Genomic DNA, 24,635 nt, shown 5'->3' with positions numbered 1-24,635 from the left:
GAAGGACAACCATCTCTGCAGCACTCCACCAATCAGGCCTTTATGGTAGTGGCAAGATGGAAGCCACTCCTCAGTAAAAGACATGACAGCCCGCTTGGAGTTTGCCAAAAGGCACCTAAAGGACTCTGACCATGAGAAACAAGGTTCTCTGGTCTGATGAAACCAAGATTGAACACTTTGGGCTGAATGCCAAGTGTCACATCTGGAGGAAACCTGGGGGGGGGGGGGGGGGGGGGGTTTGGCCGGTAGGGAAATCCTTGTCTCATCGCGCACCAGCGACTCCTGTGGCGGGCCGGGCGCAGTGCACGCTAACCAAGGTTGCCAGGTGCACGGTGTTTCCTGCGACACATTGGTGCTTCTGGGTTGGATGGCGCTGTGTTAAGAAGCAGTGCGGCTTGGTTGGGTTGTGTATTACTAAAAAAAACAATTGGATACCACGAAATTGGGGAGAAAAGGGGATAAAATTCAACAAAAAAAACACTTTTTTTATATATATAAAGAAATATTAAAAACTAGGTAAAAAATTTATAACTATTAAAGAGCAATAATGCAAATAGTCATGGTAGCCATTTGATTAGCTGTTCAAGAGTCTTATCACTTGGGGGTATAAGCTGTTAAGAAGCCTTTTGGACCTAGACAGGCTGTGCAGAAGCAGAGAGAACAGTCTATGAGTAGGGTGGCTGGAGTCTTTGGCAATTTTTAGGGCCGTACACACTACCCTCTGTAGTGCCTTGTGGTCGGAGGCCGAGCAGTTGCCATACCAGGCAGTGATCAGTGTGGCAGATGTGTTGTTACCTACCCTTACCACTTTGGGGTGGCCCCATCAGGAAGTCCAGAATCCAGTTGCAGAGGGAGGTGTTTAGTCCCAGGGTCCTTAGCTTATTGATGAGCTTTGAGGGCACTATGGTGTTGAACACTGAGCTGTAGTCAATGAATAGCATTCTCACGTGGGAGGTTCCTTTTGTCCAGGTGGCAAAGGGTAGTGTGGAGTGCAATAGAGATTGTGTCATCTGTGGATCTGTTGGGGCGGTATGCAAATTGGAGTGGGTCTAGGGTTCCTGGGATAATGGTGTTGATTTGGGTGGGTGGGTGGGACCCCCCCCGGGTGGGACCCCCCTATCCCAACAGAGGGTAAAGGGTACATTCTCTATTTGTATTCATAGCTGACTATTCTACTGTATACTAAATGAAAGAAATGCTCATATCTTTGATACTGTACCACATTTTTCCCTTTTATTTGCATATAAGGGGGGGGAAACCCTCTAATCTTGTTCTAGTATTGTAATGTCTAAGTCAAAGATGTGGCATGAATAAGAATCAAATAACTTGAGTTTTGTTGAAAAAGGTGTCTAATCAATGATACATTTTGTTGTATTGTACTGGATCAAATGACAACGAACTCAAATATAATAGGTTCAATTAAGAAAAAAAGTTGTAATGATTATGATTGGGGTGACAAAATCCTACGAAACATAAGGTTTTTAGTTTCTTTTCAATTAAAGACCTAGACACCAGGAAAGGGGAATTCCTTAATTATTAGTGACCTTAATTCATCGATCAAGTACAAGGGTGGAGAGAATCTGCAGACATTCAGCCCTCCATGGAATGAGTTTGACATCTGCTATACAACTGTCATGACGTGGCCCTTTCTGGGTATAGAGTGTGGCAAACCTCTCCCTCTCCTACACCCAGGTTCTGTTATCTCAGGTCATAAATTCCTAGAAGAGACTCCTCCTGGCCATGCAGTATAGAGAGAGAGTTTCACAGTAGAATAAAGGAACTTCTTCTACAATCACAGAACTGAACAATTATCCATGTTTTGGAGAATGTGTAAACAGTCGGTGGAGAACCCAGCTACAACCCGGTCCGTTTTGTTTCATGTTTGTGACCTCATGAAAGACCACACAGCCACATTACCATATCTCTGTTTATACAGGTGTCTCCATTATGAGGTTTGCGTCTAATTATTGTATAAAATGAATGAGATGAGTAAAGATTAAACTGTTTGTGAAATGATGTTAATGTGAGAGAATTGTATTCCCTTTAAAGTTTAACTAAGTCATTGGCCCACCCCCATGAGCACAGACAGGATCTGGCGTCATGGAACAGCCCTTCTCTACTGTAACGGATAAAAAAAAACACCTGAAGAATTCCTCTTCAGACCATGCTTACCTCGGTCAGCTGAGGGGGCAAAGGTTTGAGTAGAGACCACAAAAACCTCAGTACAAGCTAAGGTTGTAATGGCTGTTGAATTCCTAACCATACCACGTGGAGCATTGGCTACACGGGTGGAAATGGTTAAACAGAATAAGAGCAAATCTTAGATACTAATTACTAGTCCGCAGCTAGAAATTGTTAACCAGGGATGCGAAGACATGACAACTGCCGAAACATCTATTCTATAAGAACATTTCTGAATGGTACTCTGAAGTATCTATTCTAACCACGAAAGACTTCAGGGAAGCAGAGAGACACTTGGATGAACTTTCCAACAGAAAGACGAATGATTCCAACAGAGATCAAGATGACACACCGAGCGTAAATATATATATTGATTGCAATTATTCCCGAATGAGTGAGCGTTTATGTGCAGAGGATTAGCATTTCAATTAATATAATTATCAACTGTGTAGCGACTCATGTCTTTCCCACCCTTCTCAGTCCACACACACTTCCCTTTCTCCACCAAGCTGTCATATTGGCTTAGCCCACTAGGGAATCTCCCCTATCATTTCCTTGTAACCATATCTGTTCGTTTATGCATTTGTGATGATTTATTTAGTTAGTAAATAAATGATTAAGACAATTGATGTATGGATGAATCATATTAGAGGCTGGGTTCATGCAGATAACCAACAATTTACGACGTTTGGAATGAGACTAACATGAGGTAAAGAATAATTCATTAATTAGACTAATTGATCAGATATTAAAATATCTGAAGAGTTATTAGGAAAATTATAACTTTGTAATCTGAAGATTTTCTTTGGTGCCCATACTTCCTAGTTAGTTATATTTACATGCTTAGTTTAATCACGTAATAATAATTACAGAGAATTTATTTGATAAAATAAGTATTCAATTTAATGATGCCAAAGACACGACATAACCATGCACTGCGTCAATGGAAGAGATAAGTGAATGCGGAAACGGAAGAGTTAGGCCATTACTGCGGAAACAATAGATCCCTTTTTACAAAGAAATATCCCATTGAATAGTGCCTGCGTTTACATACATGTTGAGTGCAGAGATCATGATGATGTGTATGAGCACAATCAGCGATTATATCAGAGGGGGAGAGAGGGAACATCGGGCTGGGAGGATGGACAGCTAGGCGGGGGAGTTGGAGCTTGCTCACTTAACCCTAATACTGTTATTCCAAGCCTAGCCTTGCCATCTGCGCCAAGGCAGATGCTGGGAATGTTGGGTTAGGATCAGAGAGGATGGTCAGAAGTTCAAAACCAACACCAAAAGAAAAAGATGGCCCTGAGTGGCACCAAAGAGCTTTAGGCAAAATCATCGTCTCCATTATAGGGCCATAACAGCTGAACTGGAGCTTGGCTTTAGGTTTTTCCCCTTTTCCTCCATCTGATCATCCTCCTCTTTCTATCCATTCTTCCTCTCCAACACACAGTAAGCCTTTTGTGCATCTATCACAGGAGGCTGCCGAGGGGAGGACGGCTCATAATAAGGGCTGGAAGAGAGTGAATGGAATGGTATCAACCACGTGGAAACCATGTGTTTGATATCATTCCATTCCAGCCATTGGAATGAGTCCATCCTCACCAATTAAATAGCAACCAGCCTCCAGTGGTATCCATAGGGAGGGATACCCCAAAAGAGCTTCTTAATTCAAAGCTGGGTTTAGTAGCTCAGCCAAACGGCTCTTAAGGACTCCACACAAATCCAATTGTTAACATAATGGGATTGGGAAACGAAGCACGTGGAGGGAGAAACAGGAAGGGTAGAGCAAAAGATGGATACGAGTGGTGGTGGTGGTCAAGCAAAAGACATCTGCAACTGAAAAAGCCAAATGAATGGAGATAGTGAGTCAACGTCACACAGGCTATACTCATGCACTTAACAAGTACAGACACAGTTTCTTTTTTTTCTTGTAGCGACATCTACTCTCACTCAACAAGGAACAAGCAAACAAATAGCCATGGAAGTAAATAGAATAAAACCTTTCCTTCCCTCAGCTAAAAAAAAAAGCACTCAGGACCGAGGCTCTTTATTCCCCAATTGTGCCTGAGGTTTTGTTTAGAGTTTTTTTTTCATTTATTCTGCCTTTTAAAATATTCAGTAGAAAGGGGGGGTGGACAGAGCTCTAAATAAAGAGGGCAACTGCCGTAAGAGGAGAGGTGAAAGTAGCGGCACGCAATGGATAGAGTATGGAGGAAGAGAGAAAGTCAAGTGAGGATCAAAAAGTGGGTCATATAGACAGGTGTAAGTCTACACTGTGTTCCAACAATCCACTAGCTTCTCATTATTGACCCTTTCTCCTCTGTTAGCGAGTAGACATCTTGCTATGTTACTGAGCAACAGAAAACAGCAGGGAGACAGCCACCTTCACAAATTTCAGTCTTCATTGAAAAAGAAAAAAAACATAAGTCAAGGACATTACATCATCATACAACTGGTTAGTTCCAACGAAAATATCCAGTACAGTTGTACTGTTGATGAACATCCAAGAGGTTAATCATTGACAAGGTCAAGTCTGAAGTTAATACTGTATAGTCCATGATCCTTATTCTCTTCAAATGAAAACATGAGAGTACACAGATTATATTTCATTTGTATAGTTTACAACTTTACATTGTTCAGTAGGTGTGTTTTCCATGCTTACCCCTCCTACTTCAATTCTCTTTCACCATCTTTTGCAAATTTTTAATACACTTGAAAGCTCCAAACATTTATTTACTTCAAAATTTGGTTTTAGGCTGCTTTCCATTTCCACCAAATGGTAGGCTTATGGTATAATAATCATAGACAAAATGTCTGAATTAAATATATACATGTATAAATAAATATAAAGCAGGTCTCCATACAACTTTCTTTTCCCCAAGTATTTGTTTTTCAGCAATTCATTTGTCCAATACTGTACAAAAATTGCCATTCATACGCTTCAGCGCTCTACTTCCACCATATTTTCTTATTCAGACATCTATTGTACCATATCTGTAAAGTGTGGTTTTAACAGCTTCTAAAAATTATGCTCTATAAAAAGTGTTGCACAATTTCCAGTTAATAAACAAGTCATTCCAGCTAAAAGCTGTGTTTTGTGCATATTTGTGGTGTGCAATAAATACAAACGCTGTGCTGTCTAATATGTTTCATAAATAGAAACAGGGCTGGATGCACCCTATAGAAGGGCAATTCCATGGTAACAGTGATGCTGGGACAGAGGTTTCACTTTAAATGTATGTCAAACAAAAAACTGTTTGCAAAGTTAAACCATACAACTATGCACAAGGACTACTTTGACATACAAATAAATACATTGAAGAACAGTGCAGATACAAAGTTTGGTAAAAGAATGATGGCACAAACAGCACAAACTATCCTTCTGTTACCAAACTTTGCATCTGCACTGTCCTTCAATTAAATATGTTTTTGTAACATTGTTCAAAGTAGATCTGTGCATATAACTGCATGGTTTGTTTAACTTTGCAATGATTGTTTTTTACTTTACATATATTTTAATGTGAAATATCTGAGTCTCAATCATTCTGTTACAGTGTTATTACCCAGAACTGACGCTTGTCGCATGAGTCTTTCTGTGCTCTATCAGACATGTAAGATCTTCAGGTGCATTTGGCATCTCTCACATGTGAAGTAACAGAAACCTAAGTGCAGAAGTGTGCTATGCAATCGTGAGCAAGCTTGCTATGACGTGTACCACAAGAAAACATTACTATACAATGAAGTGTACATCTAGAATAGGTCATGATAAGAATCTCATGCATACAATGCTCCCAGTAACATATGTGCATAAAACAAGTGCTAGAACACAACGTCTGTTTGTATGTGCATCACTCACTCAAACCTCTGAGGCAGAGGAAAATGTAATGCATGTTTTGTTCAGGAATGGAAAGAAACAAACAACACTACAATATCTGAGGTACAATGCAATGTGCACACTCATAGAAAGAGGGGCATATCAGGAATAATGATACATGGTGGGAGATAAGTTAATAAGGGACTATAGGTTGGCAATGTTTTTGGAAACTATACAGTCCTCTTATATCTACTTTTTTGCATGCATTTAATTTCTCCCATATCTATGTCCAAGTCCCACCATTGGTCCTTAATCCACAGTGGGGTTAAAGAGTCCCAGTAGCAATCTCCCATTTTTGTCAGGTGAGGTATGTCAATATCCCTTGCTTAAAACAGAAACTAAAATGTTCTTGCCCCACCTAAATCTCTGTGCGCTTTAAGTTTTGATGAAACAATTGTTCATTGTGTTTTTAGCTTGTGTTTAGCTTCTTAAAAGACAAAAATTGAAGAATTTTGAGTTCCTCTGAGTTTGAGTGAATAAAACAAAGTTATACCTCAAATCGAAATCTGAAATAGTTGCTTTCATGCGCCAAAAACCCCACAGGACACCAAGTTGTCAAAAGTATTTCTCTTATGTCCAGCATGTTCCTGGTCATGTCCTTGACTTCATCATCTTTACAGTGATGATGTCACACTAAGCGCTCACAATTTAGAGGGTATCTGTTCAGGAGTCCAGTTCCAGAGAGTTGTTCCTGGAGAATTTGGTATTTCTGACCGGTCAGTTCCCATCTCTTCTCCTCCATGCATTAAAACAGTAGTGAGATCACAGTATTCCAAGTGTGCGGAGGTTCTGAAAGGACATGAAACTCTCACATCAAATGGGCCTCCCTTGGTCTGGTAATAGAGATAGAGGGGGTCTCTACTCCCTCTCAGTCTTATGAGGATGTTATTAGCCAGGTGTCTGATGCCCATCTTAGGTATGATCCATATGTCCCAGCAGTCTTTAGGATTGAATAGACAGAGGAAGAGAGAAGGCAGCCCATCATGAAAATCCCTGGCGTTCCAAGCAGGAGTTCTTCTCTTACACCACTGAGGGGAAATTATAAGATAAAAAAAACAAGGAAATCAGATAGCCATATCAACCCATTTTGTAAAAAGGACAATGTGGTATGGAGACTCAGAAGTCATGCTCAAAGTCACTACAGTCTATTCTATGCACTAAGGTTTGAAGACAAGTCCATGAGAATTGTCTGATCGCTGTTTTAAATGAGAGATGAGTTTCCAACCATTGTGTGTATAACCCCTGATCTGGACTACAATAAAAACACACTATCCCACCAAACAAAGATAAAGTCTGTAGTCTAGGCCACCTAAAAACAACAAAACACAATCCCAATGGTACCTTGTGAATAAGGGATGTGAGGACAAAGTAGAAACAGAACATGTCATTCAATTACATCAGAAAAGTACCTTATGGGAATTGATGGGAAATTATGTAAAATATATCACTAGCCACTTTAAACAATGCTACCTAATATAATGTTTACATACCCTACATTATTCATCTCATATGTATATGTATACACTGTACTCTATATCATCTACTGCATCTTTATGTAATACATGTATCACTAGCCACTTTAACTATGCCACTTTGTTTACATACTCATCTCATATGTATATACTGCACTCAATACCATCTACTGTATCTTGCCTATGCCGCTCTGTACCATCACTCATTCATATATCTTTATGTACATATTCTTTATCCCCTTACACTTGTGTCTATAAGGTAGTAGTTTTGGAATTGTTAGCTAGATTACTTGTTGGTTATTACTGCATTGTCGGAACTAGAAGCACAAGCATTTCGCTTCACTCGCATTAACATCTGCTAACCATGTGTATGTGACAAATAACATTTTATTTTATTTGATTATATTCTAAAATTGTGTTTCAGATGAAGTCAAATTTCTACATGATATAGGAAACTTACATAAGGAAATATTGGTCCTGGGTTTGCATAACCATCAGATAGACCCATAGCATGCCACTGCTGGGTAAGAGAGGCCACTGAGAAGACCGGAGTCTTTCAAGCATCTAACTACAGTACAGTATATCTATGGAGGAAGGTGGTTTATAATTTGATTGACATTGCGGTCTGGGTGTGATGATAATGTTGTTAGTGTGGACTTCCCCAAAACACGAGTCAAGAACATTCAAAGTTCATACAGCATGAGACAGAGTACAGTAGTAAGCATAGCCTTAATAGCATAGTCTATAGAGAACCCTGTTCTAATATGGGCATAACAATTTTCTCAGTATAGTGTTCTCATAACCCTGTGTGGGAGCTAGAGTAGAGACCTCAAGTGAGAGTTCTACATGTCTATGGATGTAAAGGACAAGAAACATAAATTAGCTACAGCAGTGTCAGCAACACCTCAATGGTTCCCATACACCGTGTGAGCCTTTAATACGGTCATGATCAAACCAGATGGGTCCTATACGCACAGAGAAAGGTTCAGTATGCTTCAGCAGATTGGACACAGTAGGCCATTAAACCGAACTCTAAGGCTCATAGCCATCTACCCTTTCCAGTTGATTACAAAAATACCCCATACCGATTACCATAATTAGAAACCCTGTAGTTTCACATTTCAAACATGATAACAGTTGGGAATGTGAAACAGACAAAAGACAAAACTAGGTAAAAGTACAAAATGAAAAACAAGTTGAAGTCTGTACCACTTTCAGAGTGACAGCAGGACCCTCGGCCCTTCAGCATACTGCCTTGTTTCTCTGGGGCACAGTGGAGTCTGTGCCTCCGCCCCAAACCGTCCCGCCTCCACCAGCAACTGGGAGAGAGAGGACAAACTCTTCATGACGAATGATTTCAGGTCAACACACCAAATTACCTTCTAAAGACCAGTGGAGGGTTTTTAATCTTACTTCATGGACAAACTCATCATGGTAGCATGTGCAGTATGTTTGGTTAATCACAGTGTAATGACGCAGATGTCTACACAAGGTATGTAGGCTCAGTGAATGGGCAGTGTCAGAGGGAGATTGCTGTTCTCTTGTGGACAGTTCATTGAGCAGAATCACAGTGTGGTTGGTTAAGCACAGTGTGGTTGGTTAATCAACCACGTAGTTGTCTTTATGATATGCCATTTCAGTAAATGGGATAAGTCACGGAGAGATTTTCCTATTAAGCAGACATCATGTACTTACTGTAAAAGGGTGCAGAGCAGCATCGTCAAGACGCAACCAATCACACACAGAACTAGCACCGTGGCAACTGTCTGTTGCCTGTGATTGGTGGCTACCACAGCTAGCAGGTCAGCATGCTCACATCGCATCCCTACGAAGCCTTGGTGACACCTGTCAAACATGAAGTGGAGAAAGGACGTAAAACTTCATACAGCAGCATGGACTTGATCCTTCAAGGCTGTTTGACAAACTCACTGACTCCATTTGCAATGGAGAGACCACAGCATTAAATATAACATCTATAAATATATTGTATCTCTATGGAAGAGACTAATAGAGGTAGAGATTAATGAAGTAGAACAGGTAAGTAGAACTATTAGCCCTACGTTTCAGAAAGAATAGTTCAGTCTGCAAAACTATTTTGCATCATATTGCTACCCATACAATACCCTTCGTATTATGAACATGCCATAAAGTGTCTCAAGAGGTCGCTACTAAAGAGCATTTTAGTAAAGGGTTTAGGTCAAAGAGCCTAACCCTGGACGGAATTCCCTTTTCTGCTCATCTCACTCAGTGAGAAGTGAACTGTCGCGCTCCAATTCCATAGGCCAGTGAAATTCGTATCATGATCAGACCAGCTCTACGAACTGCAGTGAATCAGTGTACAAACATAGCACTGACAGAACAGATCCTAAACACACTTTGGATGCATTTGTATTTATTATGGATCCCAATTAACTCTTTCTGGGGTCCAGTAAAATTAAGGCAGTTAAACAATTTTAGAAAAGCATGACAATACATTAATTACAGAATTCACAACACACTAAGTGTGAGCCCTGAGGTCGATACTCCACTATCTACAACACAAAATGTGTACGTGTGTGTATGTTATCGTGTGTGTATATACATGCATATGTCTGTGCCTATGTGTGTGTTGCTTCACAGTCCCCGCTGTTCCATAAGGTGTAATTTTCATTTTTATAAAAATCTTATTCTACTGCTTGCATCAGTTACCTGATGTGAAATAGAGTCCTATATGGTCATGGTTCTATGTGGTACTGTGTGCATCCCAGTCTGTTCTGAATTTGGGGACTGTGAAGAGACCTCTGGTGGCATGTCTTGTGGGGTATACATGGGTGTCTGAGCTGTGTGCTAGTTGTTTAAACAGACAGCTCGGTGCTTTCAACATGTCAATACCTCTCACTAATACAAGTAGTGATGAAGTCAATCTCTCCTCTACTTTGAGCCAGGAGAGATTGACATGCGAGAGAGAGATTGACTCATGTTCTGAGCCAATTGCAATTTTCCTGAGTCCCTCTGTGGCACCTGACCACACGACTGAACAGTAGTCCAAGAGTGACAAAACTAGGACCTGCCTTGTTGATTGTGTTGTTAAGAAGGTAGAGCAGCACTTTATTATGGACAGACTTATCCCCATCTTAGCTACTACTGCATCAATATGTTTTGACCATGACAGTTTACAATCTAGGGTTACTCCAAGCAGTTTAGTCATCTCAACTTGCTCAATTTCCACATTATTTATTACAAGATTTAGTAGAGTTTAGTGAATGATTAGTCACAAATACAATGCTTTTAGTTTTTTAAATATTTAGGAATAACTTATTCCTTGCCACCCATTCTGAAACTAACTGCAGCTCTTTGTTAAGTGTTGCAGTCATTTCAGTTGCTGTAGTGGCTGATGTGTATAGTGTTGAGTCATCTACATACATAGACACACTGGCTTTACTCATACACCGCATACATAGACACACTGTCGTTAGTAAAGATTGGCCTAGACAGCTGCCCTGGGGAATTCCTGATTCTACCTGGATTATGTTGGAGAAGCTTCCACGCCCTCTGTTCTGTTAGACAGGTAACTCTTTATACACAATATAGCAGGGGATGTAAAGCAATAACACATATGTTTTTCCAGCAGCAGACTATGATCGATAATGTCAAAAGCCACACTGAAGTCTGAACAAAACAGCCCCCCAATCTTTTTATCGTCAATTTCACTCAGCCAATCAGTCATTTATGTAAGTTCTGTGCTTGTTAAATGTCCTTCCCTATAAGCGTGCTGAAAGACTGTTGTCAATTTGTTTACTGTAAAATAGCATTGTATCTGGTCAAACACCATTTTCTCCAAAACTTTACTAAGGGTTGGTAACAGGCTGATTTGTCAGCTATTTGAGCCAGTAAAGGGGGCTTTACTATTCTTAGGTAGAGGAATGACTTTAGCTTTCCTCCAGGCCCGAGGGCGCACACTTTTCCTCTGTAATTTTCCATCCAAGTTGTCAGACCCAGGTGGCTTGTCATCGTTGATAGATAATACGTTTTACCCCCTCTTCCACACTCACTTTATAGATTTCAAAATTACAATTCTTGTCTTCCATAATTTGGTCAGATATACTTGGATGTGTAGTGTCAGCATTTGCTGATGGCATATCATGCCCAAGTTTGCTAATCTTGCCAATGAAAAAAACATTAAAGTAGTTGGCAATATCAGTGGGTTTTGTAATGAATGAGCCATCTGATTTAATGAATGGAAGAGCTGAGTTTGCGTTTTTTCACAATTTCATTTAAGGTGCTCCAAAGATTTTTACTATCATTCTTTGGCATTTATCTTTGTTTCATAGTGTAGTTTCTTCTTCTTTTTATTCAGTTTAGTCTCATGATTTCTCAATTTGCAGTACGTTTGCCAAGCAGTTGTGCAGCCAGACTTAAATTGCCATTCCCTTTGCCTCATCCCTCTCAACCATACAATTTCTCAATTACTTATCAATCCACAGGGATGTAACAGTTTTAGTCATTTTCTTAATGGGTACATGATTATTAGTAACTGGGATAAGCAATTGGATGTCACAGACAGACCTAAAACTGGGTGGCTTGCCCAACAAACTCTCCATAAATCCTACTAACTGGTGACCACTCAAAATAAAATAATTACAACATATGCTAACCTTTTACAGTTTACTTGTGACAGGTCACAAGTTCATTATCGAAGAACAATTTCCCATACAGACTGAGTAACACAATGATGATTCACCTGATTTTGAAATAATGACGACAATCCCTTACTGTGGGACGTAGCCTTATTTCAACTATGTGGGTGCGTGTATCAGCGAGAGAGAAAGAGAAGTTGAACTTACACACATGCGGGTGTCTCCTCCAGAATCAAGAAACGACAGGTGCCATGGAAACAGAAGTGGCTGTGGGAGTCAGGACAGTCATCGAAGTGGGATCGAACAGCTGCTGCAACAAACTCTGACAGAGAGAAAGAATGACATTTAAGGGTATTTCTAAAACATTGTGCAACTGGATTGCAGTCAGATTGCACGTACTCAATGATTTATAAATCACCTTGTATTCCAAATAACTACTCAATATGTGATGAAGATTAGAAATTCTGCACTTAGCTTTGCTCAAACTGATCCCCTCCAACATGCCGTTTCTCTCTTTGTAGGATTACACTGCAAAAGAGCCCAATAACCTGGCCATACGCCTTAACAAAACTCCATAGGTCAGTCAGTGTCATAGATCTAAAATAACTTAATTCTTGGACAACAATGTCAAAATCTACTCCCACGCCTCCATCCCATGCCTCCAGTTGGGGAAGTTCCTGAGGCAGAGGAAACTTATTCTAAGCCTTTTGTTACATCGCTGAGTGACTGGGGTTGTCATGGCTTATGTCAGGGACAGGGCCCTCCAAGGGACAAGTCTAACCCCATGTCAAATCCCCAGTGCCACGACACAGCAAACAAAACATCTGTCCATCATCAAACCCATTAGAGGTCTGGAGAAAGCACATCCCTGAAGCCAGGAAGTAAAACGCTCACCCTTTTCACTCCATGGTTGTGTCTGAAAAGATTACTAGCCATCACGTCCTTGCTTCCTCCTTATGGAGTGGATCAAAAGGTCCCTCCTTCCGAGCTCTACTCTATTGAGCTTTGAGAGGAATTCAGGAAACAAGGAAAGAGGAGACAAGGATTTGACAGCTAGTAAGCTTTTCAGACACAGCCTCTCTCCTCTACCCTTTACATCCAATCAAACTTGATTTATTATGGCTAGAATAACATAATTCATCTTCTGAAATAAATTAACATTGGGATGAGCTGAAGAGGTCAGAACTCAGGAAGAACACGGTAACCACATTTTTGTGTCTGGACAAATTTCTTACTCATCAACTATACAGTCAGGGTTTCAAATTCCAACCTGACTGGCCCAAACAAAAGTCTGAGTATCTTTTCTCGGGCAGCCAAAACAGATGTCACAATGTGGCATTCAGAGAGGGAGGAAGAGAGGGAGTAAGTGAGAAAGAGAGAGAGGATGAACAGACAGACTGCTGCAGTACAGCCGACCGTAACACACTCCATTCCATTAGTAAATAGCTGGTTGGATTCCAGCCTACATGCATTGTCCTTTCTCCCCTCTCTCTTTCAGAGTCTGTATAAAGCTCTCTGTTCTTCCCTGAGGCATCTGCCCCAGCTACCCCTCAGCCCCTCTCTAGCAGAGTCCCAAATTGTACCCTATTCACTATAGTGCACTATTTTTGACCAGGGACCATAGGGCTCTGGTCAAACATGGAACCCTATTCCCTACATAGTGCACTATTTGGGATACAGTCCATCTCTCTCTTCATGTGATTTTGGCAGTCAGTCGAGGATAACATTTAGGAGGAACGGAAATTAGTCATTTCTGGATTTTAAATGGTGCCTCACAGATAATGGCGGAAATGTGATAGTTGCTAACCTGGGATTTAGGCTACTTGATAATTTTTTTTGCTACATTCTATCCAGGCTGAGAAACTAGATTTATGAAAAAAATAAACCAATTAATTCATGTGTAGCTTAGTATGTGTCCACTTTTGAAATACATTCTCTGTTGCCATCTGACTCTTCACTAGAAAAGCCTTGAATTACCATTGGCACCAGTTAATGAGTCTGAAGAGGTGAACAATTCTCTGGAGCACCCTGTAGAGAGGTTTAATAAAGGCATTTATAAAATGTGTGTGTGCAGTCACCTGCACATCCACACACACAAAGACAAAACACACACACACACACACAAATACATACTTTTCACTGGAATGGTGGTTGTAGTGGTGATACTGGTGGTGGTAGTAGAAGAGGTAGTAACATTTACAGTGGTAGTGGTGGTAGTTACGGGAGGTGTGGTGGTCATTGTAGAATTAGTAGCAATAGTGGAATTATCCTGGCCTGTTCCATATGTAAAGAGCGAACCTATTGGAAGAAACAGATTATGAAATGATAAAGTACATACATCAGTAATAATGTCAAGAGTGATCAGTGAAAAACGAACAAAATTCCAGTTGGCTTTAATAGTTGACAATCAGGAAACAGGCCGTCTCCAGATTACTTGTTGCTCTTAAAGTATAACTAATCTCCCACTTGGAACACAAGATTTTTTGCACTGGGCTCATTGTGGATTGCATGCTGAGGCATGTTCTGTACTCATACCGCTCACATTTATCATTATGTTTGGAGCTCCTCTTACCAGTTGAGTAGTCCAAGAGTGGCAATAGGATGAACACACTACAATGGGTCTATAATAGGTCTAAGCTGGGATAGTCTTAATATAGACAGGTCTTGGGAGAGAGATCACACAATTAGAATACTGTAAGTATTCACTGTTATTCAGTGATATGGAGAAAGGCATTTTTTTTATTGAACCTTTATTTAACTAGGCAAGTCAGTTAAGAACAAACTCTTACTTAGAATGACGGCCTACCCCAGCCAAACCCTAACGACGCTGAGCAAATTGTGCGCCGCTCTATGGGACTCCCAATCAAAATCAAACTTTATTTGTCACATGCGCCAAATACAACTTACAAGCCCTTAACCAACAGTGCAGTTCAAGAATAAATTATTTTCAGTCATAAGAGCAACATTATGTGCACAATGAGTTAAAAAAATAAAAACACAAAAAAACTAACAAAATAGCACAATTGGTTGGGAGAATGTAAAACGTCAGCCATGTTCTTCGGCGCCATCTTGTTGTCAATCACGGCCGGTTGTGATACAGCCTGGAATCAAACCATGGCCTGTAGTGACGACACTGAGATGCAGTGCCTTAGACCGCTGCGCCACTCAGACAATAAAAATGCTGAGTATCAAATTAGCCATCACCATACTGCTCAGATAGATAATAGATGGTTGCAGTCTGTCATAAGGGTTTCAGGAAGGGCCATTTTCTTGCAAGCTCTTCCCTTTCTGAGAATTCAAATGATGGTTAAAAATAAAAGAAACCAATTTTAAAAATACTGAGCGTCAGTTAAATGGGTGACATCCCTGTGATCTTGCTAAGGACACTGTGCACGCAACAAGGTACAAAGTCCAGAAATGGAGAGGGCAAATGAATGCTGTGTCAAGGTAGTGATTGTCCCCAATGGCACCCTATTCTCTACATAGTGCACTACTTTTAACCCAAGCCCTAAGACCCCTGGTCAAAATGAGTACACTGTGTAGGGAATAGAGCTATATTTTGTACACAAGCCAGTGTAACTGAACAACCAATAACAGTAGCAGGGTCAAGTATTCCCTCCCTACTAAAAGGACGAGGCCATTAGAAACCTATGAATAGGTCTGAACTGACAGTTAACGCATGCTACATCAAACATCAACAGTGGCTCATTGGTCGGCCAACCATCTTTTTTCTCATAGAAAAGGTGAAATGTCACTGACCCTGAGGGATAGCCATAAAAATGGTTAGAATTCACAAATTGGAGCCATATTCAATCAAACCTGGAAACCAAATTCCCAGCGTATGAGTAGGCTAGGTTAGGCTATATAGGCCTGGAGTATCAACTTTGTCCTTTCTGATGCCCACGAAAATATTGAGATAAGAGGTTACTGTTAATATTTTGTATTTACAATTGTCGTTTCTCCCTGCTTTTTCAGGGACCTCTGGTTGAGGTTTTATTTGAAAGGAATTGTATTTGTAAGGAAAATGGTCTACAGAAGCAAAGCTAGTTTATTAGGAAATAATAAGGACCTTTTCCCTTATGGTATAGCAAATTCAAATTTACTCAAATCCATTTTATATTTAACATTTTACACCTTAAAATATTTTACCAACTGTTTTTTTTTTTTTTCATTGAACTCACCAGTAATGAGAAATATCGCATCCCAGAAAGCCCGATTCATCATGATGAAGGTTGTCTATCAAGATAATCCTCCGAAATTCGAATGTTCTCTGCTCAATTCCATAAATATTTGTGTAGGCCTACGCACGCATCCGTCAGGCGAGAGAAATGTATTCGTCTAAAATTAAATGTAAAAAAAACCTTTCTGCTTCTCCACTATAGGCTACTAACTGACGTTCTTCAGAAATTTCTCAAACAATGCAAGTGCGTCGCTATTCAGCAACTTCATTATTGTCCAATGCCATGTGCAAACTGAGTTGACGTGCCTGATATGTCATCATTAAAGTGTATCAACCAACAAGTCTTCAAATACTTCGTTTCGATTCATATTTATTACATTTAAACGGAGACGTTAAGTCCATGCCCTAAACAATTCCACTCTTCTCCTGTCGAAATAAACCCTTTCACGCACGGCACACGTAATCTTGTCAGTAGCGTCCCCTGAGGAGCTCTATCATGGGACACATGTAATTGGAGAGAGAGAGAGAGCGGCGTGAGATAGTGATAAATATATATATATATATATTTTTCCCTTTCGTACTCTACTACTTGCACATTGTTACAACACTGTACATAGCCATAATTTAATCTTTGAAATGTATCTATTCCTTTGACACTTTTGTGAGTAATGTTTACTGTTAATTGTTTATTTCACTTTTGAATTGAATTAAGAAAGAGCGAGTGATTATTCAATATCATTCTGTCTTTGCTCTCTCTGGGAATGTTTTAGAGTAAAATTAAACTTATCACAAGAATCTTGTAATTATAACTCAATCTTCAAATGACTGGCTTTCATATTTCAATTTGGTGGTGGCTTTTATATGGGCAGTTATACTGAACAAAAATATAAATGCAACATGTAAAGTGTTGACCCCATGTTTCATGAGCTGAAATAAAAGATCCCATAGAGAAAGCGTATTTCTCTCAAATTTTGTGCACATAATTGTTTGCATCCTTGTTAGTGAGCATTTCTCCTTTGCCAAGATAATCCATCCACCTGACAGGTGTGGCATATCAAGAAGATGATTAAATAGCATGATCAGTACACAGGTGCACCTTGTGCTGGGGCCAATAAAAGGACACTCTAAAATGTGCCGTTTTGTAACACAACACAATGCCACAGATGTCTCAAGTTTGAGCGAGCGTTCAATTTGCATGTTGACTGCAGGAATGTCCACCAGAGCTGTTGTCAGATAATTGAATGTTCATTTCTCTACCATAAGCCACCTCCAATGTCATTTTAGAGAATTTAGCAGTACGTCCAACTGGCTTCACAACCGCAGACCACATGTATGGCTTTGTGTGGGCAGCGGTCAACATTTTGAACAGTGTCCCATGGTAGTGGTGGGGTTATACTGTAGTATGGGCAGGCATAAGCTACGTACAACAAACACAGTTGCGTTTTATTGATGGCAATTTGAATGCACAGAGATACCGTGATGCGATCGTGAGGCCCATTGTCATACCATTCATCCTCGTCCATCACCTCAGCATGATAATGCATGGCCCCATGTCGCAAGGATCTGTACACAATTCCTGGAAGTTGAACATTTTCCAGTTCTTCAGCATACTCACCAGACATATCACCCATTGAGCATGTTTGGGATACTCTTAATCGACGTGTATGACAGTGTGTTCCAGTACCCGCCAAGATCCAGAAACTTCACACAGCCATTGAAGAGGAGTTGGATAACATTCAACAGGCCACAATCAACAGTGTGATCAACTCTATGCGAAGGAGATGTCACGCTGCATGAGGCAAATGGTGCTCACACCAGATACTGACTGGTTTTCTGATCCACGCCTCTACCTTTTTTGACCAACTGATGCATATCTATATTCCCAGTCATGTGAAATCCATAGATTAGGGCCTTTTCAATTTATTTTGATTGACTGATTTCCTTATATGAACTGTGACTCCGTAAAATCATTGAAATTGTTGAATGTTGCGTTTATATTTTTATTCAGTGTATGTAGCCTACATCTAGTGCACCCATATGTGCCGACAGATTTTACAGAATCAATGTCTGCATACTGCATACTTATGCTTCCATAGAGCAATAACAGTTGGCTCCACTCCACTTAATACACTCACAAATCAGCATAAAACTGATAAAGGTTAATGAGCACATTCCCTTTATGTTGATCCAACAACACCCATGCACCTTGAAACTCAGAAAACTCCAGATACAGAGCATGTTCTTTTACATTTCCAAACCAAATTAAAAGGATGTTGGTCTTGAAATAGTAAACATCAAAATCTTTCATTCATATCCATCTGCAGGATAATGGATAGCCTACAAGCGTTAAATTAATATAACCTATTTGTCACTAAACAATGGTATTCCCCTGATACACTGCATTTATTTGACACTTGAGGTTATGTAGTGGGCAATGTTCCATTTAAGCTGCACAAATGTGCGGGGACTGCCACTCAGAAGAAATATCAGCCTGTGCAGAGAAGCACGAGATTGAACTTCACTCAACTTTCTAGAGTTTTCCCCCTCACTGCCGGCCCACTCATTAGGCAGGATTAGGCGGCGGCATTTTCTGAGCTAAAGTGTTCAAGATGCACCTCCAACAACAACACATAAAACCTCACGTAATTCTACCCAAAAACAATGCCAATTTCTCTCAACCAGTGGCATAATGGGCTTTTTAGTTGAGCGCTGATGCCGCCCTGTGATAACCAATGCCCACTTTGTCAAAGGCAGGTGCACAAAATATTTTGCTTGTCCATTGCCAATGCGCCTCTCCAGGGTGCTGTTGGAAAGACGCATTGCTGTGACGCTCCACCAACATTCCGTTCATTTATCTAAAATGAATCATGTAGCAGATACAGGATATGGTAGAAGAGTATGTAGCCTTTTCTGTAGTTACAGGCTGGAGATAAAATGTATGGCAATGTATTGAATGGACACTTAACATCATGCAGGTTTCTCTGATCAAATACCCTAACCTAAAATGGCGCCCAATCAAATAAAACATGTGCTGTCAGCTTAATAAACAACGTATCCTAAAACCAGACAGGTAAAGGAAAAATGAATATGGAATGGACAATCATAACTGTTGTCCAGGAGTTTCACCCAAGTGTCATGATCAGTGGTTTCAAGTTTGTTTCTGTACATTTTTGACCAGCTTATCATAGTAAAACAGAAAAAATATTTCTGCATTTCCTGCTGTGTAAACACATTGCAAATAGGCTCACGATAACGTCTGATAAAGTTGGTTAGCTGATATTCAGAGCTTAAATAGCCAAATTGATTAGTCACAAGAATCAAGACTAATAATATCAGACCTCAAGATAAGACACAGATGCAGACAGTTCAAAATAACAAACGTTCATTTACAAAACAGGGAGCAGGCAATCAACAGGTCAAGGGCAGGCAGAGGTCAGTAATCCAGGTCAGAGTCCGTAAAGTACAGAACGGCAGGGTCAGGGCAGGGAGGGGTCAGTAATCCAGGACAGTGTCAAAAGGTACAGAACAGCAGGCTCAGGGCAGGCAGGATGGTCAAAAACCGGGAGAACTAGAAAACAGGAACTAACACGAATCAGGCATATGGGAAAAAAATGCTGGTAGGCTTGATGAGACAAGACAAACTGGCAACAGACAAACAGAAAACACAGGTATAAATGCACAGGGGATAATGGGGAAAATGGGCAACACCAGGAGCGGGGTGGAGACAAGCACAAGACAGGTGAAACAGATCAGGGTGTGACAAATAAAGCCAATGCAATGGCCTCTTTTACAAATGGTGGGCCTACCACATGGATGGGCATTCAGTAGGCTACATCCCAGGCAGATTTTTTTTGTCTTTCCTAGGGTGGCAAAAATGTAAGGACCGGCCCTGTTCCCATTTAGTTAACATTATCAAAGTTTCCCTTTACTGTGGAAATTGTGATCGAATCAACGCAATATTAGCGTTCAATGCAACATACCGAAACAAAACAAACTATGCAGAACGCTTTGGAGTAGGATTCTATTGCATTGACACATATGACTCAGCCAGTACTCTAAAAAGACTGGTGTGGCATAACCAATCAGATTTGCATTAGGCCTATATGCAAATAGACCATTGCCATATATGGATCTGAGCCATTCACTTTGAACTGGACTGTGTTCACAGCATGAGTGGTGGTGAGTAGATGTGCTTGTTTTGAGATCAAAGCTGCATGTACTGAAGCCATGTGTGGACATTTGTTCATATCCTTTACTAGTTAGTGAGTTATTAGCCTAGTTGTAGATCATTTATAGTCAGCAATGGGGGAGTGATTGCTTTCTACAAAGCACAAAGTGTGTACATTTCTAGACCTTTTTGAAAAGCAAGTCAGATAAAGAGCTTTTTTTTGTCTTAAAGGGGCAGTATTGTATTTTGAGACAGGCTTGAATAAGCTAAGAGCCAATAGGCAGAGGGTTGCATCATTTGTCTGATTCTCTGTTATAATGGTATAGGAATAAGAATGCATTTTATTTTGTAAAGTGGTTTCTTGCATCAAACAACAACATTTTCAGTCACCTCCATGTCTGAAGGACAAGTGGATAAACAGGTTAATGTCAATCCCAACATGTTTTTTTTTCAAAAGGCTCATGAAATGTAGGCCTACATTGAACATCACACATTGGCTGCTGAACACCACCACTACTGTAGGCTGAATGATAGAACAGCTATTTCCATGTTACAATGTTATTGGATACATTTTTTTCCATTGTTTTTGATGGTAGGCCACTCTGGTAGACCTACTTTATGATCAAATAGCCACAGTAGCCTACTTGATCATTGTCTGTAACTTAAAGCGAGTGCAGCCTCAGTGTTCACAGTAAATGTTCAAGTTTAGGCTCAGCAGACTTGAAATTTGCTCAGTGCCTAATTTTTTTAAAGGGAAGATTGGTAGTGGGTCACCAGAATTGTCATCATGCTTCACTGTGCTCGGTCCTGTAATTGCATTATAATGTGTGAACACGTCGCCCCATGACACCAAGTGTTTGACCCATAATGTAAATGTTTGCTCCACTATATTTATGCACACTTATTCACTACAAAATTATATTCGATACCACTTACTTTCTGCAGTTTGCCAGTTGTCTTAGAGCTTTGGATCTACAGGGGTCTGTTGGAAAGCATAATATTGACACATGTCAGAGAGAATTGTCTGTTTGGAGGTGAGTTAAAGTGATATAAACTAATTTACCACCAGAAAGTTAATGAGAGAACAGCTAAAAAAAACATTTTGTTCAATGGGTTCAAAAATACATAGTACATTGTAGTAATATCCAAAAGTGACAACAGTAATAGTGCAAATTTAACTTAAAATTAGATAAAGGGTTGAATTTAACCAGGAAGTTTTGTTAAGCATGATTAATGAATCAGTCTTGATTTAACCCAGTTTAACCTTTTCCTCTGGTCACACAGAGCAATTTTTGGCAGTCTTTATCTATGTTGGTGCAACCCACCCTGATTTGTCACTGCTGGCTAAATTATTAGATTAATAAATTAGATATCTGGCTAGTTGACTTATAGAAACATGATAAGCCACAATAGTTAAATTGGTAGTCATACCAAAAATACAGCACATGCAATGTAATTTCATCACTTAAACCACCTCCAGGGGCAGTTTATAATTAAACCCTAATCTAAGTTTCAATTTGATTTTGAAACAAGAGTAGACTTGATCCTGGTTCAAAGTGAACATTTAGATTAGATGAAGGGTTAAACGTAACTAGGACTAATTCCATACTAGGTTTAACGTTTTATGCAACATGATTAATATATCAACCTTAATTGAAGTGTTCATTCATGTTGCTGCAACCCACCCTGGTATTTTACAACTGTTTTTACTTTGAAGTATTGAATTGAAAACTCATCAAATGCAATTACCCATAAGCCTTCAGTGCAGCACCATCTGCTGGCTGGACAGCAACATTTGAAGAGGCTGATCAGTATTAGCAAATTATGTTGGTAGTAGCCTATAATACTGTATGTGCCTCAATTCAACTTGGTGTATGTGCCTCAATTCAACTTGGTGACCTACCGGCTACACAAACTTCAAACTGTCACACATTGATGTCAATTGGAAATTTGCTGTACTTATAGTAGAGATGTTTTGGGGGTCTGCGCTCTGCGTCCTGGCCAACCTGTATGATTCAAGCACTTTACAACGACTTTATGGATGACAGAATAGTTCCACTGTTACAATTTTGCTTGAAAATAGAAAATATAATCTAACCTAACCAACCTATCATTTGTGTTTCTGAAGAAAAAAAAAGTTATACTTGTTTCTACTGGCAATGATTTAAATGTGATGTTAATAGTGACATTGTATGCACTCGTCAGTAATGGCTATAACCTTGCCATAATGAATGCACCCATCATAGTAAAATATTTCTGAAAGTAAACCGTGTGTGTGTGTCTATGTGCCCATGTGTGTACATACAGTATGCTCCCTCTACCTTTCCTCTCAGTTTATTCAGAATTTTGTGAACAAGATGTTTCGGGAGCATTGGGATGCTCAGGTGTTCAACAGGTCACCCTGTTCTGGACTTGCATCATGTCCATCTACTCCATGGGAAGGCTGCCGGAGCTCTTATAGCTGGACCCATGAGCGTAACCTTTGGAGGATAATTTGACTTATTTGATTAATACATTTTGGCCTACTTTGGAAGGCAATGTTATAAATATCAATATCAGCTTTTTACACAAGGATGTCTGGTAACCTTGGTATGTTGTCCTCACTGAGAAGCTTATTAAGTTTTATTTGTACGTTGTATTTTTCAACGTTGTCAATTTATCAATCAATCAATCAAATGTATCTATTAAACCCTTCTTACATCAGCTGATGTCACAAAGTGCTGTACAGAAACCCAGTGTCATGCCCTGACCTTAGTAATCTTTGTTTTCTTTAGGGTGTGACAAGGGTGGTTTGTGTAGTTTTCATTGTCTAGGAGTTTTTGTATGTTTATGGGGTTTCCTAGTCTAGGTGTTTATATATCTATGGTTGCCTACATTGGTTCTCAATCAGAAGCAGCTGTTTATCGTTGTCTCTGATTGGGGACCATATTTAGGTAGCCATATTCCTTGGATAGTTTGTGGGTTATTATTCGATGTTTAGCTGCCTGTTTGCACTAGTCATATAGCGTCCGTATAGTTTTGTTCAGTGTTCTCTCTTTATTAAAGTAGTATGTACGCCTATCATCAATATGACGAACGTGACAGAACAACCCACCAAGAAAGGACCAAGCAGCGTGCTAAAAAGGAGTGGACATCTTGGACCCTGGAGAAAGAGGAGTGGAGTACATCCTGGACCTGGGAGGACGTAATAGCAGGGGACAAGACCCTGCCATGGAAGCAGGTGGAGATATGAGGGTACATGGCTGGCACAGAAGCCCGAGAGGCACACAAGGAGATTGCATGAGTCAGGTCGGAGACTTGAGCCAACTCCTTGTGCTTACTGTTATGCTGTTATGCGGTGGAGCACGCGGTGTCTCCAGTGCCTAGTCTAGCCCGGTGCGCTCTATTCCAGCTCCTTACATTGGCCGGGCTAGAATGGGCATCCAGCCAGGAAGGAGGATGCCGGCTCAGCGCTCCTGGTCTCCAGTGTACCTCCTTGGACCAGAATATCCTGCGCCGGCTTTGCGTACTGGCCTCCAGTGCGCCTCCAGGGTCCAGTACGCCCTGTTCCTGCTCCCCGCACTCACCCTGAAACAGCAAACAGCAAGCAATGCAGGTGTAGAAGCACGGTGTCTAGGGAAAAACTCCCTGGAAAGGCCGGAACCGAGGAAGAAACCTAGAGGAACCAGGCTATGAGGGGTGGCCAGTCCTCTTCTGGCTGTGCCGGGTGGAGATTGTAACAGAACATAGCCAAGATGTTCATAGATGACCAGCAGGGTCAAATAATAATCACAGTGGTTGTAGAGGATGCAACAGGTCAGCACCTCAGGAGTAAATGTCAGTTGGCTTTTCATAGCCGATCATTCAGAGTATCTCTACCGGTCCTGTTGTCTCTAGAGTTGAAAACAGCAGGTCTGGGACAAAACACATTTCCATTTCACACGTGTATAATACAGACTTGTGAAACAAATATAAGCACCCACTGAATTATTATTATGAAGACAGCAAGGCTACCTTTATTTTGTTTCCTCACAGTGGAGTCAGTCAATAAAAATGTGGAGGTGTTTGTTTCTCAAGGCTGAGAGAGATCTCTGAACCTTGCAGGGTGGCGCCAGAGCAGTATACGATATCTATGTGAGTACTATTTCCATTAACGTAATTA

General features: G+C 40.4%; 1 protein-coding gene across 1 annotated transcript; it reads right to left on the bottom strand.

Moving 5' to 3' along the window:
• Window positions 1-4,565: 4,565 nt before the first annotated feature.
• Window positions 4,566-16,833, bottom strand: LOC110528319 (protransforming growth factor alpha). Its single transcript, XM_021610290.2, has 6 exons — window positions 16,328-16,833; window positions 14,280-14,444; window positions 12,354-12,468; window positions 9,226-9,375; window positions 8,740-8,849; window positions 4,566-7,086 (listed from the first exon to the last, which is right to left on the bottom strand). Exons 1-6 carry the CDS (start codon window positions 16,368-16,370, stop codon window positions 7,079-7,081), a joined length of 591 nt encoding a protein of 196 aa, XP_021465965.1. The 5' UTR covers window positions 16,371-16,833; the 3' UTR covers window positions 4,566-7,078.
• Window positions 16,834-24,635: the final 7,802 nt, after the last annotated feature.

Source organism: Oncorhynchus mykiss, chromosome 7 (genome assembly GCF_013265735.2).
Source record: "Oncorhynchus mykiss isolate Arlee chromosome 7, USDA_OmykA_1.1, whole genome shotgun sequence".
Lineage (NCBI taxonomy): Eukaryota > Metazoa > Chordata > Actinopteri > Salmoniformes > Salmonidae > Oncorhynchus > Oncorhynchus mykiss.
This window is presented reverse-complemented; position numbering and strand designations above follow the sequence as displayed.

Excerpts from the sequence above, each read along its gene's own strand:
- LOC110528319 (XM_021610290.2), bottom strand. The coding sequence starts at position 16,370 with ATGATGAATCGGGCTTTCTGGGATGCGATATTTCTCATTACTG. Across the intron at positions 12,469-14,279 it reads AACCACCATTCCAGTGAAAA|AGTTTGTTGCAGCAGCTGTT; the intron begins GTATGTATTTGT and ends TCTCTCTGTCAG. Across the intron at positions 8,850-9,225 it reads CTGCTCTGCACCCTTTTACA|TTGCTGGTGGAGGCGGGACG; the intron begins GTAAGTACATGA and ends TCTCTCTCCCAG.